This window comes from Desmodus rotundus, chromosome 7 (assembly GCF_022682495.2).
Source record: "Desmodus rotundus isolate HL8 chromosome 7, HLdesRot8A.1, whole genome shotgun sequence".
NCBI lineage: Eukaryota > Metazoa > Chordata > Mammalia > Chiroptera > Phyllostomidae > Desmodus > Desmodus rotundus.
Genome location: NC_071393.1, coordinates 87,491,216 through 87,510,755, shown reverse-complemented (window position 1 = coordinate 87,510,755; position 19,540 = coordinate 87,491,216). Strand labels below are relative to the sequence as shown.

General features: G+C 37.5%; 1 protein-coding gene across 6 annotated transcripts in view; it reads right to left on the bottom strand.

The window, feature by feature from the left end:
- The window catches only part of TCF12 (transcription factor 12), a 376,791-nt gene extending 357,597 nt beyond the window's left edge, over positions 1-19,194 (bottom strand). For 4 of the 6 annotated variants that reach the window (XM_024568099.3, XM_045201097.2, XM_024568100.3 and 1 more), the window contains exons 1-3: positions 18,930-19,194; positions 17,866-17,962; positions 16,770-16,842 (exon numbers count right to left, since the gene is read on the bottom strand). In XM_024568099.3, coding sequence (XP_024423867.1) covers positions 16,770-16,842; positions 17,866-17,940 — 148 coding nt within the window. In that variant the 5' untranslated portion in view covers positions 17,941-17,962; positions 18,930-19,194. Of the gene's footprint in view, positions 1-16,769; positions 16,843-17,831; positions 17,965-18,929 lie in introns of those variants that run through there. The other 2 variants (XM_045201098.2, XM_045201099.2) reach the window with 2 other exon arrangements.
- Positions 19,195-19,540: the final 346 nt, after the last annotated feature.

Genomic DNA, 19,540 nt, shown 5'->3' with positions numbered 1-19,540 from the left:
CTGAGGGTTATTTGCAATACAGAAATTTCTAAAAATCAGCTACTCTTTAAATATCAATGAGATAGTCAATGAAAACAGTTAGATTATTATTAAATGTTAACAAAAGCTCCTTTATTTTGAACTTTCTTGCTATTCTATTAACATCTCCAAAAACTGTCATTTATATTTTTGAAATGTGTTTACAAACACAGCTTTGTTTCACAGAATTCAAAAATACAAAGCCTCTGTTGAAATAATAAAAATACCAGTTATCTCATTTTAGACTCACTGAATATATATATCCAAACCTGCTCCTTTCACAGGGAGCAAATGGGCACTTTCAGAGAAATTAAATCAACCTTAAGTCTATATATGTGGCATCTCAGAAATCTGCAGGTTTTACAAGCAATTAATGTTACTATTTGAAATAAAAATCCACTCTATAGACTACACCAAGAAAATGTATTCTACACATTTCATAGGTAAGCTATATGAGAACTGATACATATAAAAGAGTCGTCTAGTAGCTAATGCCTCAAATAAAGTCAGTGAGAAGCTTACAATGGAGAATTTTTGTTGAGGTAGATTACTAAGATGAGAATTTTTACCATCTTTATCATCCAGATCACATCTCTAGCTTGATACAGTCCTACATCAATCCTGACAAAACTCCTCAACCTTCTATTGTTTTCCTTAAAACAAGATTTTTCCAAATTTCACATACTAGGGTAATATTTTAGCTCCAAATTACATCATAGTGGTAAACTCAATTCCTAGTTAAATGAGTGAATAAATAAATGATATAGACAAAAATACCATTTCTAGATCTGCAACCTAACTTCAAAATAAAAAGCCAACATATTTTCTAAAGTCAACAAAAGTAGGTTTGGCCCCAAAACTGATGATAATTTAGAAGCATTACGTGAAACGTGGTAGTTCACCTTTCTATCACAAATTGAGGTGAATGGACTCAGTTCCATTTAAGATAGATCATCTTTTTCTGCTTTCAGTAGCTATTTCCCCACATATACTCTAATGCTAGATCACATAACCTCTCTTCACGGCTCAATCCAATTGGCAAAAATCAGGGTTGTCTTAGAGAAAGCACTTGCAGGGTTTTGGCCATCTACTGATTTCCAGACTCTGGTAAAATGGTTCCTATGGCCCTTATACAACAGAGCTTCTCTACCCAATCAATCCCAGAATCAGACAAGCCATTTTCCCCACAATCTAACATTATAAAGAACAAAAGTAACACACACCCTGTGAAAAGAAAACTATGAAAGTATCACTTCTCTTTGCTTTTCAGAGCCAGGGCTTGCTGCGGTTCAGTAGAAGCAGCTGTATTCACATACAACTTCAATAGCTCTAACCACTTGGCCACTTCTTATTCATCCTCGATGTTTAAATGTGGGGCCCCGGACCAGCTAAGATCTTTTCAGAAGAAATAAGAAAACAGTTAGAATTTATCTATTCTAATAAATGAACACCTCAGGTCTCCAGTCAATCAATCCACACAAGTTCAGTGCTTCCTGAAAGCCTAACCATGCAGCTGATGACAGGAAAGATAAATGTCATCTAGGAAATTTAATCTAGGCAATTTAATTTAAGGAATTTAATCTTTCTTTCCACCAACTTATCACACATCCCCACACCTAAAAATAGTCAAACATAAGGTGTTTGTTCACCTTAAAGTACTTTGCAAAAAACAAGTATAAACACTATCTTTGCTTTTAGGGAGCTATAATCCGGCTAATATACATATAATTTTTTAAAAGATGAAAAGTATTCTGAAGAATTTTAGGGTTAAAAAGAACTCAGAGGTCACAGAGGAGAACTCCTACAAACAGAAATCCTTTGTTCAATATTCATCACAAGTAGGTTTCAGTCTTATTTTAATGTCCAGCTACAATAACTGGTTGTACTCAAAATCTACTGGCCATAACTGCCATATCGACCTTACCCTTTGCCTGCAAGAGCAAAAAAGAACTCATAATTTCCTTTACTCAAGAATCCTTAAAATATTTGGAAGCCACATTTTTGCAAAATTATGAAATGGCTAGAAAAGATTTCATAAATGATGAGGATTCAAATGGCACAAGAATGACAAGAAGGTATTCCAGTCTGGGAGAAAAGAATAACTAGAGGTAGAAGGTCAGGTAAACCCTCCAGTGTGACTGAATCATAGAATTCACACTGGGAATTAGTGAGTTTAAAATAGGATAACCTAAATTCCTAACAGATTATTTAAGAATTTAAATACCAAGGTGAGACTTTTGATCATTTTGATAGCCCATAGGGAACAAATGTAGAGTCTAAAAAAATCACAGGAGGATGTTTTAAAAATATGGGGAGGATTGTGTTATGGGCTAAATGTTTGTGTTCCCTCAAAATTTATCTATTAAAGCCAATATTTGAAGGTGAGTCCTTTGGAAAGAAATTAGGGTTAGAGGAGGTCATCAGAATGGGGCCCCCTGTGAAGGGATTAGTGCCCTTAAAGAAGAGATGCCACAGAGTTCTCTCTCACCCCACCTGCTCTACCTTTCATACTGAGAAAGACTATGTGAGAACACAGCAAGAAAGCAGCTGCCATGTGCAGGCCAGGAAGAGTCAGCACCATGACCCAACCAGCCTCCAGAACTATTAGAAAACAAATTGCTCTTGTTTAAGCCACCCAGTCTGCAGTATTTTCTAATGACAGCCTCAGGAGACTAAGACAGATTGGAAAAGAAAGCAACTGGCAGCAAGGAGCCCAAGTAAGGAGACTACTGTGATGTCTAGTAGTGAAGTAATGGATTATAGAGATGGCAGCAGGAATGCAGAAGTCATCACTTACCTATCTACTTCACCTGGCCCCAGGGTTCTTAGAAATTATATTCATGAACATTCGATATCCATCCCCAAGGTCCTTGGTTTTGCTGTCTCACCTACCATCTATTCTCACATCACTGCAATTTAATGCAAATCTTTCAAGAAAGCATTAGGAATTATTACAATGGGAATCCCAGAGACAGAAGGCCCCAGAGTGACCCCAGAGTCAAATCATGCTATAACCCTTCCCTCCCAAACCAATCATTGTCTTATCCTAAAGAACAATCAGCAAATAGCTCATATGGAGCCCACAAGTCCACGGGCCCCAATCAAAGCCACACCAATAGCCCTTCTGGTTCCAGGTTTCATGAAATTTGGATTCGCTGATTTCCTTCTTTAAAATAAAAAGGGAAACTTCTTAACAATACAACCCCATAAACATGCAAAGAGTGAGGGAAAAACCCAATATTTTCTAATAAAATGAGCCAGGTGTTCTATAATACCCAAGTAAGGACACTATATGTAAAGGAGATAACCTGGGGATATGGGGAAGTCCTCAACTTCTCTAATCACAAAGAATCCAAAAACCTCTGTTTTTGCATGAAAACAAGTGGCACCAGCAGGCAGTCCTAAGCCCTGATACCTTGTCATTTATGTATGAGACTAAATCAGCCCCGCCTGACTGTACAGCAGATGTGAGTTCCACCTGCATTTCCTGACCTCATCCTTGTACCTTCTCATCCTCACTCAGGAGTAAGAATACATCCTGTACTTTTAAATCTTTAAAAGGATGACTCTTATTGACACTAAAATTTTGTTCAGATTACTGCTCATCAAACAAAGCAAAAGCAAACTATTCTGAAGAACTATTCACCTGTTGAACCTACTTAAGCCTAAGGTTAACCTTGTCACTACAACAGATCCTCAACAAGCATGTAAAACAACTAGGCAAAGAAAGAATAAAGGACTCAAGGGTACTAATTTTGGGGCTCTATGGTTTGGCATATAATTAAGAGAGTTCTAACAAAGAATATGTGTGAGAATTTCTTTTATTTTATTGCTCTAACTTTCCCCATCTAACCAAAAGGAGAAAAACCTCATCTGAAGAATTCTAAGATTTCAAGGATTACATCTACAATAAAGGGGTCCCTTAGGTCATCATCCCTCTCAATCACCTGACTTAATCTTCAAGAGCTATATGAAATATGTGAGTTGCATGGAAAGTCACTTTCTCCATATATATTTGTAAGCTTAGAATCCCTTAAAAAGTTGCTATGCAACCTAACATAATAAAGACAACTAATTACTTGTGCAGAACCACAAATCTCCACATTTTGGAAAGAATTTCCTTAAAAATTACTTACCTTGATCACTATCACAACCCCTTACAGCACTATTTTTATTCTCCTCACTTTAGACATAAGATAAACAAGACTCAGATAAGTTAACATACTGCCCTAGAATTATAAATCTAGAAAATGATAAAGCCAACAATGAACCAAACTTTGTGACTCCAAACACCTCCTCTTTCCACTACACTAGAATGTGTCATTATCTATTATCCACCACCTTAAACAAACCATTCTACACAGACCAATAAAATAATGTGTTACTAAGAGCTATAATACCTACAGATGCTCTTCAACATAATGAAATTAGATGTATTTAAATAAATGAAAATACAAAATGGACTAATCGGCACCCTCTCAATACTATAAAAGTTAGCATAAATCTTTTCATTTTAATGTATTCAAAGTTCTGTTGCCAAATTATATTTTAACAACTTCCATTAAAAAATCTCTAATGTACATTTAATAATTTTTAAACTTCTTTGGAATAACTATTTTCCATCTGCTTTTACTTGCCTTTATATCTAAATAAACAGTAAATCTTTGAAAAGTAGAAGTGAAAATAAAGAATTTTCCACACTATGAAGCAACCATTCTTTTCTATGGCCTCAACTAAATAACAACTGTGAATATTCCAATATCTTACACATCTATTAAATTTCATCTTCTTCCTAAGGCACAAAGTCTGATGATGGCTGAACAGTAAGAGAAGACCACACATAAAAAGAACTACACTCTCCTGAAGACATTTCAGGCTGTCATTGTTTATATATAATATCTTACAATACTAACGTTTTATTTTATGGAGGCTTTTGATAATTATGTTTTCTTTTTAATAAAAATAAATCTTGACGCTCTTTCTTCTGAAGAATGTCAGCATTACACCATTTAAGTCTCCTGTTACAACAACAAGTTTTAAAGATTTGTAGAGATACTAAATTCCTCAAGACAAACCATGCCTTGGTGTAGATTGGTATCAGTGCAGGTGCAACTACAACTGATCAGTTTGCTGCTTCTGAGGGGCAATAAAAAACCACAGGGAAATGTATATCTCTGTTGATTTTTCTATTTCCTCTGTAAAATGAACAGTTACAACTTCCTACAAGAACTATGAAGTAAATGTGTAAGTAAATATTTATTAAGAACTTTTATCATTATTGGTTTTTTTAAATAGTAAGACGACTCCTCTTCCCCCAATCATTCACTGGGCAAAGTTCTACTGCTACGCAATTAGTTTAGCAAGCCTTCAGAGTCGAACTCAGAGTCTGCTCATTGTGGCACTACTCTTTCAACTTGACAAGAGGTTAAGTTTAACTGAAACTGAAGGTAACTGTGAAAGACAGACCCTGGCTGAATGGTCTATTTTGTGCTCCTACAGCAGAGCATCTTAAACTTCTACAAACTTTAAGTGAATTTAACTATTCAACAATGTATCACAGTTCTTAGCATCTTAAACTTCTACAAACTTTAGGTGAATTTAACTATTCAACAATGTATCACAGTTCTTAAGACAGTAACACTGGGAGAAGAATACAGAAAACAGGTTTGCAAGGCAACCAGAAAAGTCAGAATGGCCAACTGGCCTGCCTCTCAAAACAGATACACAACAAAGCAATTTATTTCACCTCACTTCATTGCTACTTTCATAGTTTGTTAAGCAGCAGAGGGAATAAGAAGCCAACGACAGACTCCTGAGGGAATTTCCATACACTCATTAAAATCACAATTTGTTTTTAATGAAGATCCCTTTACTGAGCATATTGCAGGAATAAACATTTTGCTACTAATCTATGAAAACTTTTAACCGATATAAAAGGAGAGAATAAAATTACCAAAGACTGGTTTTGTTCCGTCTGTCCCCATGGAACCATATCTTATTTATCCCCTCCTTTTCTTCATGAAGGTGGCTTGGTAGGATTCTCTTTTCTGTTTGCTCTCAGGCAGCAGTTAAAACTGGGTATGATCAAGGTTGAGGCTTCCTTTTAGAGATAATCATAATGCTAGGGGTGTGTGTATAAATAGTCTTCATTTGGTTTTATACACATGTGTAAATATATCTCCTGTTACCACCCTGAAAATGTCCTTGCAAGCTCACCAGGGAAGTATCAATACAGTCCTTGGCCCAAATGATGAAAAAGCATGTCCCTCCTCAAAATAGAAATTGATTCCCTAAATCAATGTAGTGGACAAACTATTCAAGGCACAAACCTCAGCCTAAAAAAACCTATATTCCAAAAAGAATTTCCTTTATATTAGCAACTCCACCATAATTTTATTCTGTCTTGAAAGTAATAAAATCTAATACAGATTTTTAGTTCAAAAAAAGAACTACTTATTTTGAGTTGAAAATAATACCTGGGAGGCACAAAGAAAGAGGAGGGTCTATAATACCTTTTCAGAAATCAGTGGGGCCATGTGGCTTTTAGAATCCAGTTTTTCAGATTTTAGGGAAGAAATATAGAGTACTATATATACCGTATGTTACAAATCATCCCCAACACCTGGTAACCATACAGTAACCAAGGAAATAGAAAATGTCAATGGCCTCCCTTCAGATAAGATCAGATTTTGCCATGAAAACAGTTTATCCTGAATTTAAAGGAAAAGTTTTGTTTCTGACCTTTTTGGATTTCAAATTGCATATCAGGGATTGTGGTCCTTTAGCAGACAAAAAGTGGTCTTGGCATATAATAAATAAACTATGCTATCTCCTAGAACAAAAGAACTAGCTGATGCTTAGGTAAGAGGTAGAATATTTAATATAATCTTAAAATGGGTCTGATTATAGTACTTACCTAGTTGGAGATGCATAATCAATTTAGGCCAGCTGTAAGTTTCCACCAAGAGATTAAACATCTAAAAACTTTCCCCTTTAACTTTATTCCAAATTGGGACAAACAATGAAAAACATTTTCCAAAACCTTAACATGTCAATGCCAAGCAGATAGGCAATGGGCCTCTGACAGATAACAAAGTCAGCTGGATATAGTAGGACTTCCAAATAGCAAAAAAACTGACAGGACCAGTTAACTCAGAAGAAGTCAAAAGATTTTCACCCATGGTCTATGAATACCCATAAAAACTTAAATTCTCTAACTTATGGAAAAATCATGCTTCTGCCATAAGCTCAAAGTGAGCCCAGCATTTTTTTTCCTCTCTACTGGCACAGCAAACCTTTTCTTTATCCCCAACAATCTCAAAACAACAGCAAATGCCTCAGTGACTAAGAAGCTTGACGACTGTAATTCTCCCCTAAAAGGGGGGGGATCCCTGTGGTGCCCCACCACTACTTGCCTACCCACAGCAGCCTATCTGCTCATTGATTGGAGCTGCATGACCATATTAAGTTTGACCTGTGTTCTCTGTATTAACTACCAATGAAGTTGTGGGACAGTAATCATGAGTCGATCCTGCTCATTTTAAAGCCTCACAATGGCTCAGTGGCAAAAACATCAGAAAAAAAATAAACCAACAACTATTGAGAAAGGCTGCCTCTAGTTCCTTTAAGTAACTGGAACAATCTTTCAAATTCAAAAACTCCCTCAGTTCAAATTCAGGCACCTTCCTAACACCTAAAACAGATGTGACAAAATCTGTCACATTTGACAAAAACGTATGTGACATTTTAGACAAACTTTCTCTATTTCCAATAACCAAAAATATGTTAATATATGGCAGTGTGGTTGTTAAAAAAAAAGTGGTATTTTTCTGTCTTGCAACTTAAATTGTTTTTTTATTTTATTTGAAGGTTTCATCCTTTAGTCACTACCCAATACAATTAAAATTAGTAACTAATCCCTAATCTGTTTTAATTTCTGTATGATCTTTAAATGTGATCTTTAAGTCCCCAATCAGCTATAAGTAGTAGCTCAGATGACTCACCATGGTCTTTATAAAAACACATTTTAAGCATGGAACAAAAAACAAAACAAAAAACACCAAAGTTCTCCCTATAAAGATATATATTGTCTTCTAAAGTCATAAGTATGTTAAGAAATTACAGGATGGTCCACCTGTAAATAGAAAACAGAGGTTCAATTGACCTCTGCACTCCAGTTTATAGAGAAACCCTCCCAACCAAAACCATTTCCCCCACTAATGTAATGATCCTGTTCCATAGACTTCTGTGGGAAGAAAAGATCCAGGAGCAAAGACACCTAAAGAATATGCTGCCCCAACCAGTGTGGCTCAGTGGTTGGGCATCATCCTGCAAACCGAAAGGTCACCAGTTCAATTCCCAGGTCAGGACACATGCCTGGGTTAGGAGCCAGATCCCCAGTTGTGGGCATGTGAGAGGCAACCACACACTAATGTTTCTCTTCCTCTCTTTCTCCCTCTTCCCCTCTCTCTAAAAATAAATAAATAAAATCTTTTAAAAAATATATGCTTCAGAGCTAGGCTTCTCACTAAGGAAAAGATAGTTTAGGCCTGCATCCCACTCCACTCTAGCCCTCAATACCAAAAATACAAAGCAAAGCAGGAGGAAGGCAATACATAATGCATCTCATTAGAACTTCAGTGTTACTCAGTGATTAATTAAAATATATTTATATAACAACAAATACATTTGTGTTAGGGACTAGAAAGTAAAATGACATGAATTTTTAAGATTTCTTCTGCTCCCCTGCAATGTGTTGCTTCAGGCTACCAGGGGAGTTTATGTATCTCCTCCTCTACCATTAAGAAAAAAGTGGAGAAGCTCTACCCTAGAGACCCTGAACATTCTTTCCAATCTGTCATCCAACTATTCTATCCTCTCAGGTCACATAATTTTTATTTATTTACTGAGACTACATCTCATTCCAGAAAGAATTTCAAGAAGCTGAAGAAAGAATATGGAGAAAACACTACATCCAAGTGGCAAAGCCTAAGCATGGAAGAGGCTTTTCAAAAGGTATCCACATTTCTGCTCATTATTCTGCACTATATACAGTATCTAGTCTACAAAATAACAGTATTAAGAAGAAATGGACTACAAAAATAAAAGGTAAGGTTCTAAGGTACCTAATGACCTTTCAAAACTACTCTTCTGCCTGACCTCTCTTTAGACTTTTTACAATATATACAATTTTATGGCACTAAAAAGCAACTTTGCCCCAATGGCATTTCCATAACACCCTCAATGAGGAAACATCTCACTTTAACCAAAGTAAAATGAGATAATGCCTGTAAATTGCTTAGAATAGTGCCTAGCATATAACAATAGTTCAATAAACACTGACTACAATATTGGTTATAATTATTATTACCATTAATATCATCATTAGCATTACTTAAGAGGGTGCCACCCAGCTAGCAAGTCACAAAGCAATGATTCCAATCCCAATCCAGTTATCTGGCTCCTAAACCCAATTCTTCCCACTGCACTACACCGTCTCTCTTATAAAAAGTCAAGAATTCAAGTGCTCTCTCACTGACAGACTCCAATTAGATTCCATTTCACTTCAATAAACCCAGGTCAAAGAATGACAGGAATTCCCTCCAGTCACCCACAACCCATTTATATACAAATGTATACCAAATGCCATCATATACTCCATTCATACACTAATAAAAATTTGCATTTTTACATTAAATAATCAACCGAAGTCACTAATTTTACATATCTAACTCCACCATTAACATCAATCCTTAGCCTAATAATTTATCTCCCTGAGTTCATTTCCCTCGGGGTACTCATTCACTCACTTAGCTTTAATTATAACTTGGCACAAAAAACAAAATCTACTGTGCATCTCCTATCCAAAGGAAATCAAAGTATGGATAAAAGTATGTGTATGTGCAAAAACATGTTCATTATCATATTTTTTTATAACAAAAAGCAAATTAATAAAATCCCTAAATGTCACACAGTAAGAGAACTGATTTGGTAAGTTATGCTATATCCATTCCACGTAACATCATACAACAATTTTTTTAAATCCTCACTCAAGGACATGCTTATTGACTTTAGAGAAAGGAGAAGGGAAGCAGAGAAAAGGAGAGAAACATCAATGTGGGAGAAAAACACAGTAAGTCCCCACCCCTGCAAGTACCTCAACCAGGGTCTGAACCCACAATCCAGGTATATGCCCTGACTGGGAATTGGACCCCATGACCTTTCAGTGTATGGGACGATGCCCCAACCAACTGAGCCACACTGGCCAGGGATATCATCCAACAATTTTAAACCAAGTTTATAAAGAATCTTTAAGAACATAAGAAAATAATCATAATATTAAGTGAAAGTTAAAAAGCAGAATATAAAATGAAACATCACTAAGCTCTCAACTTTGTAAACATAGGGCTAACAGGAAAAAAAAGACCAAAAGGAAACAAAATAATTTTGGATAGTAAAACAATGGGTGTTTTTTTCTCCCGTTGCTTATTCTGTTCTCCAATTTTCTTTTCAATGATAACTATGTATTAATTTCATAAGCAGAAAAGAGCTGTTTTTTTTTTTTTAAAAAAAAGACAAACATCCTTATTTAACTCATCTCTCTGCACTCTTCTGTCATAAATCCCCAAATTAGCCAGGAAAGTCCCAGGTTGTGTAAATTTTAAAATGCTCAAAACAATTCAGCATCTTTACTTCCTGCAGCACTACCATCCTCCAATTATGCCAGAACTGCAACCTTGGGTCATTGCTGTTACCCACAAAAATCCAATCTTTCAAATCTGTCAATTCCTTTCTTGTGGTATTTCTTTCCTTCCTACCTCCTATACTAATAGGAACTCCAGACCTTCACCAGCTCACAGCTAGATTAGCATAACAGCCTCCCAAAAAATAAATGCTTTCCTTATTCCATTGTCTCACCACTAACAATCCACTCTACCACAGCCTCACTATTTGCCAAGCACTGTTCTTGGAGCTTTATCTGTATTACTCATTCAACATTCGTAACAACTCTGTAAAGATTGCTACTATTATTCATTTAATTTTACAGATTAAGAAACAGAAGCACAGAGAGGTTAAGTAATTTACCCAAGATCACCCAGCTATTAAGGGGCAATTATTGGATTAGAACCCATGTAGTCAGGCTCCAGATAATAGTATATAACTATGAGCTCCTCTAGGAACACAGGAGTGGTAATCAATAAAAACCAGCTCCTCTTTCCCTGAAAGTTACAGGCCCTTGTAGCAAGCCAAATTCCCATTTGGGGGTCTCTTTTCATACTATTCAACATCTAGGAAGCCAGTTCTTCTCTTCCTTTATTCATTTTCTGTATCTTCAAAAGTGAACTCTAAATTCAACATCTATGAGTTTTCTTTAGGCCAGCTCCTTGGCTCCTCAGCACAGCCATATTCCTACAGACTCCATTTAAACATTAATGCACAGATGTTGACATTTTTATATTACAAAAGTTTATCTACCTCACAATTTACATTTTATCTTTCTAGCTAGAAAATGAAATGCCTCCACTTTTTCTGGTCTATTATGTCCTTCTCCATTTCCCACCTTCCCAAAAGCTGCTAGAATAGCAGACTTCACAAAGTAGATACTAAATAAATACGCAGTTAACTGATAAATCTAAGATTTATATGACTCTCAACTATTTTAAAAAGCAGAAAGTCATTCATTGGTCTTTTGAAGTGATATATTTAAATAAATATCCTCTCATTTTATTCCCTAAATGCAAAAGCATGAGATTTGTATTTTCAACATTCCCATCCAAAAAATATATTCAAGTGATATCCAAAAGCAGTCCTATCAATTTTTTTTATATGTATGCCACACTGTCCAGAAATAGGCTTTTTTTTCCCCCCCAGAAGACCCTTTCTAATAGTGTTACTTTACTCTCTTATGGCTACAGTCATCCAAGTCTGACAACACTAAGTAAGCAGTGACATTCCAGGAATGGTTACCAATTGTTCAAGAACAGAGAGACTAGCTGAATTTCATAAGAGATTATTCTAAGTGACCCCATTAAATCTGAAGTGTAAAAACAACTATGTTTATATTTAAGGTTCAGGATCTTCAGCTTTATCTTCCTATTCCAAAAAAATTATTTAAAAACTCAAAAAAAAAAAAAAGATATACCAAAGAACAGTAGCCTAAAAGAAAGTTGAACTTCTGTTCAATCTGTTAATGAAAACAGAAAAAAATAATTAATATTATAGGTATGCCACACTGTATATAATAAACTCTAAAATACTATGATCCAATCAAATTGTTTTTCAAATCCCTTAAAGCCAATGCCTACTTAGAGGAACACTACAAGAACTGTTCTGAAAAGTACACAGTACTCATGTTTATAAATCTTGTCTCTAATATTTCTGTTCTCCAAGTTTTTATTTTCATATACAGATTTTCTCTAATGACTTCTTTACTATTTAACAGCAGATAAATATTTATCCTAAAATACTGTATCATCCCTCACATGCCTGCTGACTCTGCAGTTACTCCATTCGCCATTACAATTTGCTGGAAGCAAATGTCTAACATGGTTTGGTTACCCAAATAACAGCACTAAATTTGAACAAGTGTGTATTACTATACATTATAGTTATTAATCAATTTCAACACTGTTAGATACACAATATAAACCACAGCCTACTCATAACCTTAAAATGCCTGACATATGAAGATCAAACCTAGTTTCCACCCTATTTTAAATTGCCATTTCTACTTACATTACAGTTGAGTTACATTGGTAAATTTTGGTTTTCTTTCTTGATTTTTTTATATTTTCAAATTAATGGTACAGGCAATATGAAAAGCTTATTCCATGTTTAACATGGTGAGTAGGTATTTAACAATCTTCCCAGACTTTAGAAATAGATGCAGTTATAAAAGGGAAACACCGGGAGTCCTTGTGGTGATGGAACTGTTTTTGTATCTTGACTCTATCACTATCAATAACCTAGCTGTAATATTGTACTACAGTGTTGCGAGTTGTCACCACTGTGAGAAACTTGGTAAGTGTACATGGGATCTCTGTATTGTTTCTTATAACTGAATGTGAATCTACAAGAAAATTAATTCAATTTTAAAATTACTCAAGAGCAACTTAATGAGAATTTATTTTTCTGGCCCTATAACTTGTATGTTCACATGAAAAATTTCTCCCTCCAAAAATTGATCAGTATCTGAAAAATGAAAAACTGTACACCTTTTAAAATCTAAGAGCTAGCCCTGACCAGTGTGGCTCAATTGGCTGGGTACTGTTCTGCAAAGGTAGCTAGTTCAATTCCTGGTCATGGCACATGCCTGGGTTGCTGGATGAATTCCCAGTCGGGGCACATAAAAGAGGCAACCAATTGATATTGCTCTCTCACATCAATGTTTCTCTCCATGTCTTCCTCCCTCCTTTCCCCTTTCTCTAAAAATAAATAAAATCTTTTTAAAATTTTTAAGACCTAAAAAGTGGTTCTTACAATTATTTTCAAAAATCTTGGGCAAGAACTGTTGTAAAAGCCTGCTTTGAATAAGGAAAAGTAAAGTTTTACTTGCTAAAGTAACTTTCTAGATAGAAGTATCAGAGACAGAGACTCAGTATGGCTCACATAACAAATACACCCCACTCCCTCCCAACATCTCTTATTACTTGTATTCAAAAACTAACAAAGGGAATTTTTCAGATAGCACATAAACATTAAAGTACTACAAATTAAATCCAGTATCACAATTTAGTTCTACATACTCAAACCCGAGGGGGCAGTGGGTTTAAACACCTAAACTACTTCCACTTTGTCAATCCTTGCAACAAGCTTTCCTCTATGCAGTGCCCTAACACAGTACCTCACCTTTAACTCCTACAGAAACACCTCTCTCAACATCACTGTTAAGCACACCTCACAGACTCTATCATACCATGCAGACAAATTCAGGCTTATTGGGCATAAATAAATAAATAAATAACACCATGATGAAAAAAAAATAGCATTTCAACAGACTCCTTAAGACAAATAAGTAATAGTAAATAATGCACATTCATCTGTTCCACAGGGACGTTTGATGAAATGTCAGCTATCATATGAGTTGCTTGTTTTGCTTTAGGAATAAGATTTTAAAAATTACATCATATACTCTAGCATATATCATATGTCTTCACTTAAAAAAAAAATTCCAAAAGTGTTATATATTATTTCTCAAAAAAACCCTTCTGTGAAATTAAATCATCCTGAAAAGGACAATTTAGTCAAGAAAAGAATTCTTGACTAAATAAATTTATCTTCACAAATAATCAAGAAAAGAAATTATACTGTACAATTATCGCTTCCATGAGGCAAAGGCTTAGGGTTTTACAAATGATACTCTAAAGGCAAGAAAATGCTAATCTTTAAGTCAGCTCTTCAGAAGGAAAGTCAGATCTTTAGATCCTTATAAGCTGCAAACAAACAGGCATTAGGATGTATTACATATCCTTTGATATCAAGACAGAAGATAATTCAAATATCAATAAAATACAGAAATAAAATAATATAACTATACCAATTTCTTTTAGATATTTCCTTTACGATAAGAAATGGCTACAGGAAAACCGTATCGTATCTACTAGTATACATTCTTTGATATAAAATAATCACATGCCATTTTTCCTTCCCCAAAACTAATCATTAAAGGCTACACCTTTTATTTTTTTTTATAGATTTAAAACAAACCACACAGATAAAAATTACTATGTCCACTAAATAAAGGTATTTAAATTCAACTTTCAATGGATAAATGACAAGTCTAACAGTTTTAAAACTAAAAATTTCCTACTCCAAAGAATCAAATACTATATGACCACTTCTACAATGTAGAAAAATACTTTTTTCTTCTTATCATGTAAGCTACAGAAAAAAGGGCCTACTTCTGCAATACCATGTTTGTCATACAAAACCAAGTTCACAATACTTGTTAATTTCACAGACTACAAAAACATCACATCTTCTTAATTTTAAAAAGTGAAAAAATTGCCTTTATTCTAAAAACAGGAAGTATTTATAATATCAAGTTTCTGAAGTCTATGTCCTTGATATCAATGAGTGTCAACTAAATATATTTTCCATAATTCAAGCTGGAACTAATAGCCTGAAACAGCAATATATCACTATTTGTTAATGAAATACACTAAGCATCTACTAAATATTAAAGTAAATTTGAAAGTTCTTGAGAATGAATTATTTGTTGCAAAAATTGAGACATACTCAAAACAGCAGTGAAGAAAGGGAATAGTCTTCTTCTACATTAACTAATAATGTTCTCCCTCTTCCCCAAAAGTGACAATTTTCAAATGACTATCAAAAGGAAGGAGGCAGGAGAAGAACTGGGGTTTGGCTGACATTTTATGATACCCTTCTTATTAAAGATACTATTAGCCTTAGAATATTTATAATCCGAAGTGCCTTTTTTATTTAAAATATTAAACATATTATTCTCCCCATAAGCTGCAATTTCATCATTAAAAATAAATATTAGTAAATTAAGTTATTGTATAATTTTTAAATAGAAGTATCTCTTAATTGTAAAGCAGTATAAAGTGGTAAAACGATTACTAATTTAACCTTCCTTTGTGATGTTTTGCTCCCACAGTATCTTAAGAAATCACTATCACTTTACTAGGGGAAATAAAAGTACCGTCAAAGAGGAATTACCAAATTTCAGCCCAGAGATTTGATAGCTGTTTTTTTAAAAAATGATACTAAAACCGTGAGGCTTCAGTTTTCTGTTTTTGTTTTTTGTTGTTTTCATCTGTCTGTGAGTGCTAACGAATAAATTTAAGTTAAATAGAAAATTACTGTTTCTGTATGCTAGAATGGACCTTGCTTCCAGAATGTTTATTTTTTTTTAAATCATGAGTTTAAGTAAGTTTGAAAAACAAAAAAGGCGTAGTTAAGAAATATAGGATAAATGTTAATGAAGCAGAGTAGTTACAAACATACAGAAGGTCAATTAAAAGAGGACAGCACTAGTGTAGGAACAGGAATCGAATGTAACTTACTTTAACCATTCTCCTAATGTAATCTGAATATTGGACAGAATTCAGTCATCTAATAGGTGTCATTTAAAAATAAATCTAACTCCTATTTATTTATTTGTAACTTTTACTCCATTAGCATTTTAAATAACCATCCACAAGACTATTCATTTGCTGCAGACTTTTAAGGGAATGGCCATGTTTTAAAATAAATGTCTTACTAATTATTGCTTAGCTCAATTCTATTTTTCATGTGTATATATTAAATAATATTCTTTACAACCCAGAGTTTCATAATGCTAATGGGCTGAAAAATTAGCAAAACTTAAAAGTACATATTTAAATAAGCATTAAAAAAAAAGACCACACAGGAACTATAGGGCATTTTCTTCTGATACTTTCCTAAATAGAATTATAGAGGCATGATATAATAGAAATACATAATAGAAATATAGAGGCATGATTTAATCCCTTGTACTCAAGACAATTCTCAATTTAAAAATTCATAGAAAAAAATAATTTTAAATCTATATTGAAATTCTTAGAGAAATGTCAGATCCTTACAGCAACAGCCCACATTTGGGGCTTGGCTTGTTTTTATTTTTATTTTTTTGTTTTCATTTATAATTTTAACAGGACAATAAAGAAGAGCACGAAGAAAGATATCAAAATATTTTATATTTTTCTACTAAACCATATCACACCACCAAAATATGAGTTTCTGATTTTAGACATCAATCTTACCTGATCCACTGAACTGACTGCTTCCCAGTGTTGTTGGTCTGGTTTTCCCACTATTAACAGGTGGGGAAAACATCTGCAAAATAACCAAAAAGTATGTTAGTCCTGAAATTCTTCCAGACTCCTTGCAAACCAAGAAGTCATTAGTTAGTTACTATACTCCAGAAGTAAGTTAAAATAAAATTGGAATGTACATTCAGACCCAGAAAGGCAAATACACTAAGTGATACTATTACCTAACACTTCTTGGAAATACGGGTTATATTCTATCCTGCAAAATATACCAGTCGCTTAAATGTGAAATTCTAAGATTACTAAGTTTAAATAGTAAATTTGTGTACATTATTTTCACTTTGTTACTAATTTAATCTCATTACATTTACACTGCGATTTAATACACAGTCAAAATCATTACCAATGAAACTACTACATACACTAAAGGTCCTTTATAAGTTTTATAAAGTAGGTATTGGTCCTGACTCCTAACAGCAGTTCATAAAGGACTTCGACTCATCAGAAATAAAGGCAGAGGCCCTTTGGTTTCAGCCGATACTTTTAAGTCAATTACTTACCATGTCAAAAATTTTAAATATATACGTATACACACACAAACATACACATTCACATGTATATGTGTATCATGAAAGTACTCAGCTCAAAAGGCTGGAAATTCTAGCTCTTGACTTGCTTTCTTGTAAATGACATCTTTCATATACCACACCTTTGGGAGAGAAATGGTTAGGAGAGTTGAAGAAAAAATAATTTCCTTTTTCATATGAAGTTCAAAATCCCTAATAATCATCAGGGTTAGAAGGTGACTCAGCCAAAGCTCAAGATTACATTGTTTTCCCTTTAACTGGTTAAAACAAATGACCCCTTTGGCAATAAAGTTTTAAATCTGCAAGTCTAGACATTACATCAAAGTTCAGGTGTCCAATTTGGGGGAGCTGGACTCCAGCCCTGCGAACTACTGCTCACAGCAAAGGAGTTCACGCTGCCTACATCCACGTCGCTTCCCCCCACCTTCCCACTTTCTTTTTTCTTTTTTTTTTTTATAAACCTCACCAGAACCCCAATATGCCGCGGAAAGCTCTCATACCGCACTGAAGTCCAGCAGGTCGCTCAGCTCCTTGTCGGTCCCTATAGCGGCCATGCGCTGCTGCTGAGGATTCATCTTGGGCCACTTCTAGCAGGTCCTAAGATAGAGGAAGAACCAGGCTCAGCGAGAGACCACCACGGGGATGGAGAGGGGCTTAGTGGGAGAGAGAGTGCAGGGCTGACTCTCAACATCCAACTCGTTCTCTTCGCCGCGCGGGTCCTAGGGGCGAAAGAGCCGGGAGCTCGCGCCAGGTCGGTGAATCCACGCGTTCCTCGGCGCGGCCCGGGAGCGACTCAGCGGCTCCCGCAACTCACCGCCGCTCCCCCAAGTTATGGAGCCGTTCCCCTTTCCCTCCGCGGCGCCCCCTACTCCTCGCCGCGGCCCGGAGCTCAGCGCGTGGGGTCCGGCCGGGGCGGGGGCGTCGAGGAGTGGGTGCGGGGCGTTCGGGCTTCCAGCGAGCGGAGCGGCGGCAAGGGGAGATGTGAAGTGACTCACAGGCTCGGCAACAATAGAACTGACAAGTTGCAGCGAACGCGCCGCTGGCAGGCCCGCGTCTGCGGCCGCCGCCTCCCGGACGTCCCCGGCGGGCCCGGGGCGGGGTGGGGGGGGTCGCAAAGCACCCTCTGCGCGTCCAAGAGGCGTTTTCAAAAAGAAAACAGAAACACCGACAACTAGTCTCGCTTTCGCCCGTCGTCCTCTTCCCCGGCTCGACCTCCTCCCACTTTTGCTGCCCTGCCCGCGGACGGACGGACGGCTCCGGACCCGCGGAACAATGAGCTTGGCTGGGCGGCCGAGGCAGCCCGCTCTCCCGCGCGCCCCGGAGCCCGAGCCGAGAACCGAACGGGGCGTGCAGGCCGAGCGCGCCGCCCGCGGGCCTGGCCGCCCGCGACTCTCGCCTCCACCCCCACTCCGCTCCCCAACTTGGAGGGGACCCCGGGTTCGCTCTGTACAAAGGGGTGCGGAGTTGGGGAGCGGGCCGGGGACGCCTCCGCTACGGCGGGGACGCGGCTGCGTTCCGCAGCCCCGCCACGGCGTCCCCCTCCCGTCTGCCAGTCCGCAATTACCTGCCGCCCCGTCTCCGCATCCAACCACCCCGATTAAAGTTCACTTTGGCCGGGAGAGCGGGCTCCGGCTTCCCCTCGCACCGCCCGGCGGCTGGGTTCACTTTGCCCGGCGCGAGCTCTCGGATCCGGGCGGGGGAGGCGGCTCTAGGGCCTAGCCGCCCCTTCCTCCCCGGGGCGGGTTGGCGGTCCCCCCGAATAGAACTTGTGGGTCTCCTCAGGCGGACATTTTTTTCGCTGAGGCGGCCTCAGCACCGCGCTCGGCTCGGCTCCGGATCCCTCCGCGCCGGAGAGAGCCCCGGCTTAACCCCTTCGTCGCCGGCCCCCTCCCGCCGCCTGCGCCGACGAAGCGGGGCCAGCGGGAAGGGGACGGGGAGGAGCCGGCGGGAACTGGGAGTGGCGGCCGTGCAGTCTGTGGACAAAGCCCGCGGTGGGGTGAGGCGGGACGCAGTCGGGCTGGCGGGGAGGGGCGGGAGACGCACACAGGCACCCCGCGAAGCAGGGCTCGGCCGCCCGCTGAGAACGCCTCCTCCGGGCCCCCTGGAGCGGTGCAGTGGGCAAGGTGGCGTGTCCTCCAGCTGGTCCCGCTCCTGCCTTGGGCCGGACACGGAGTG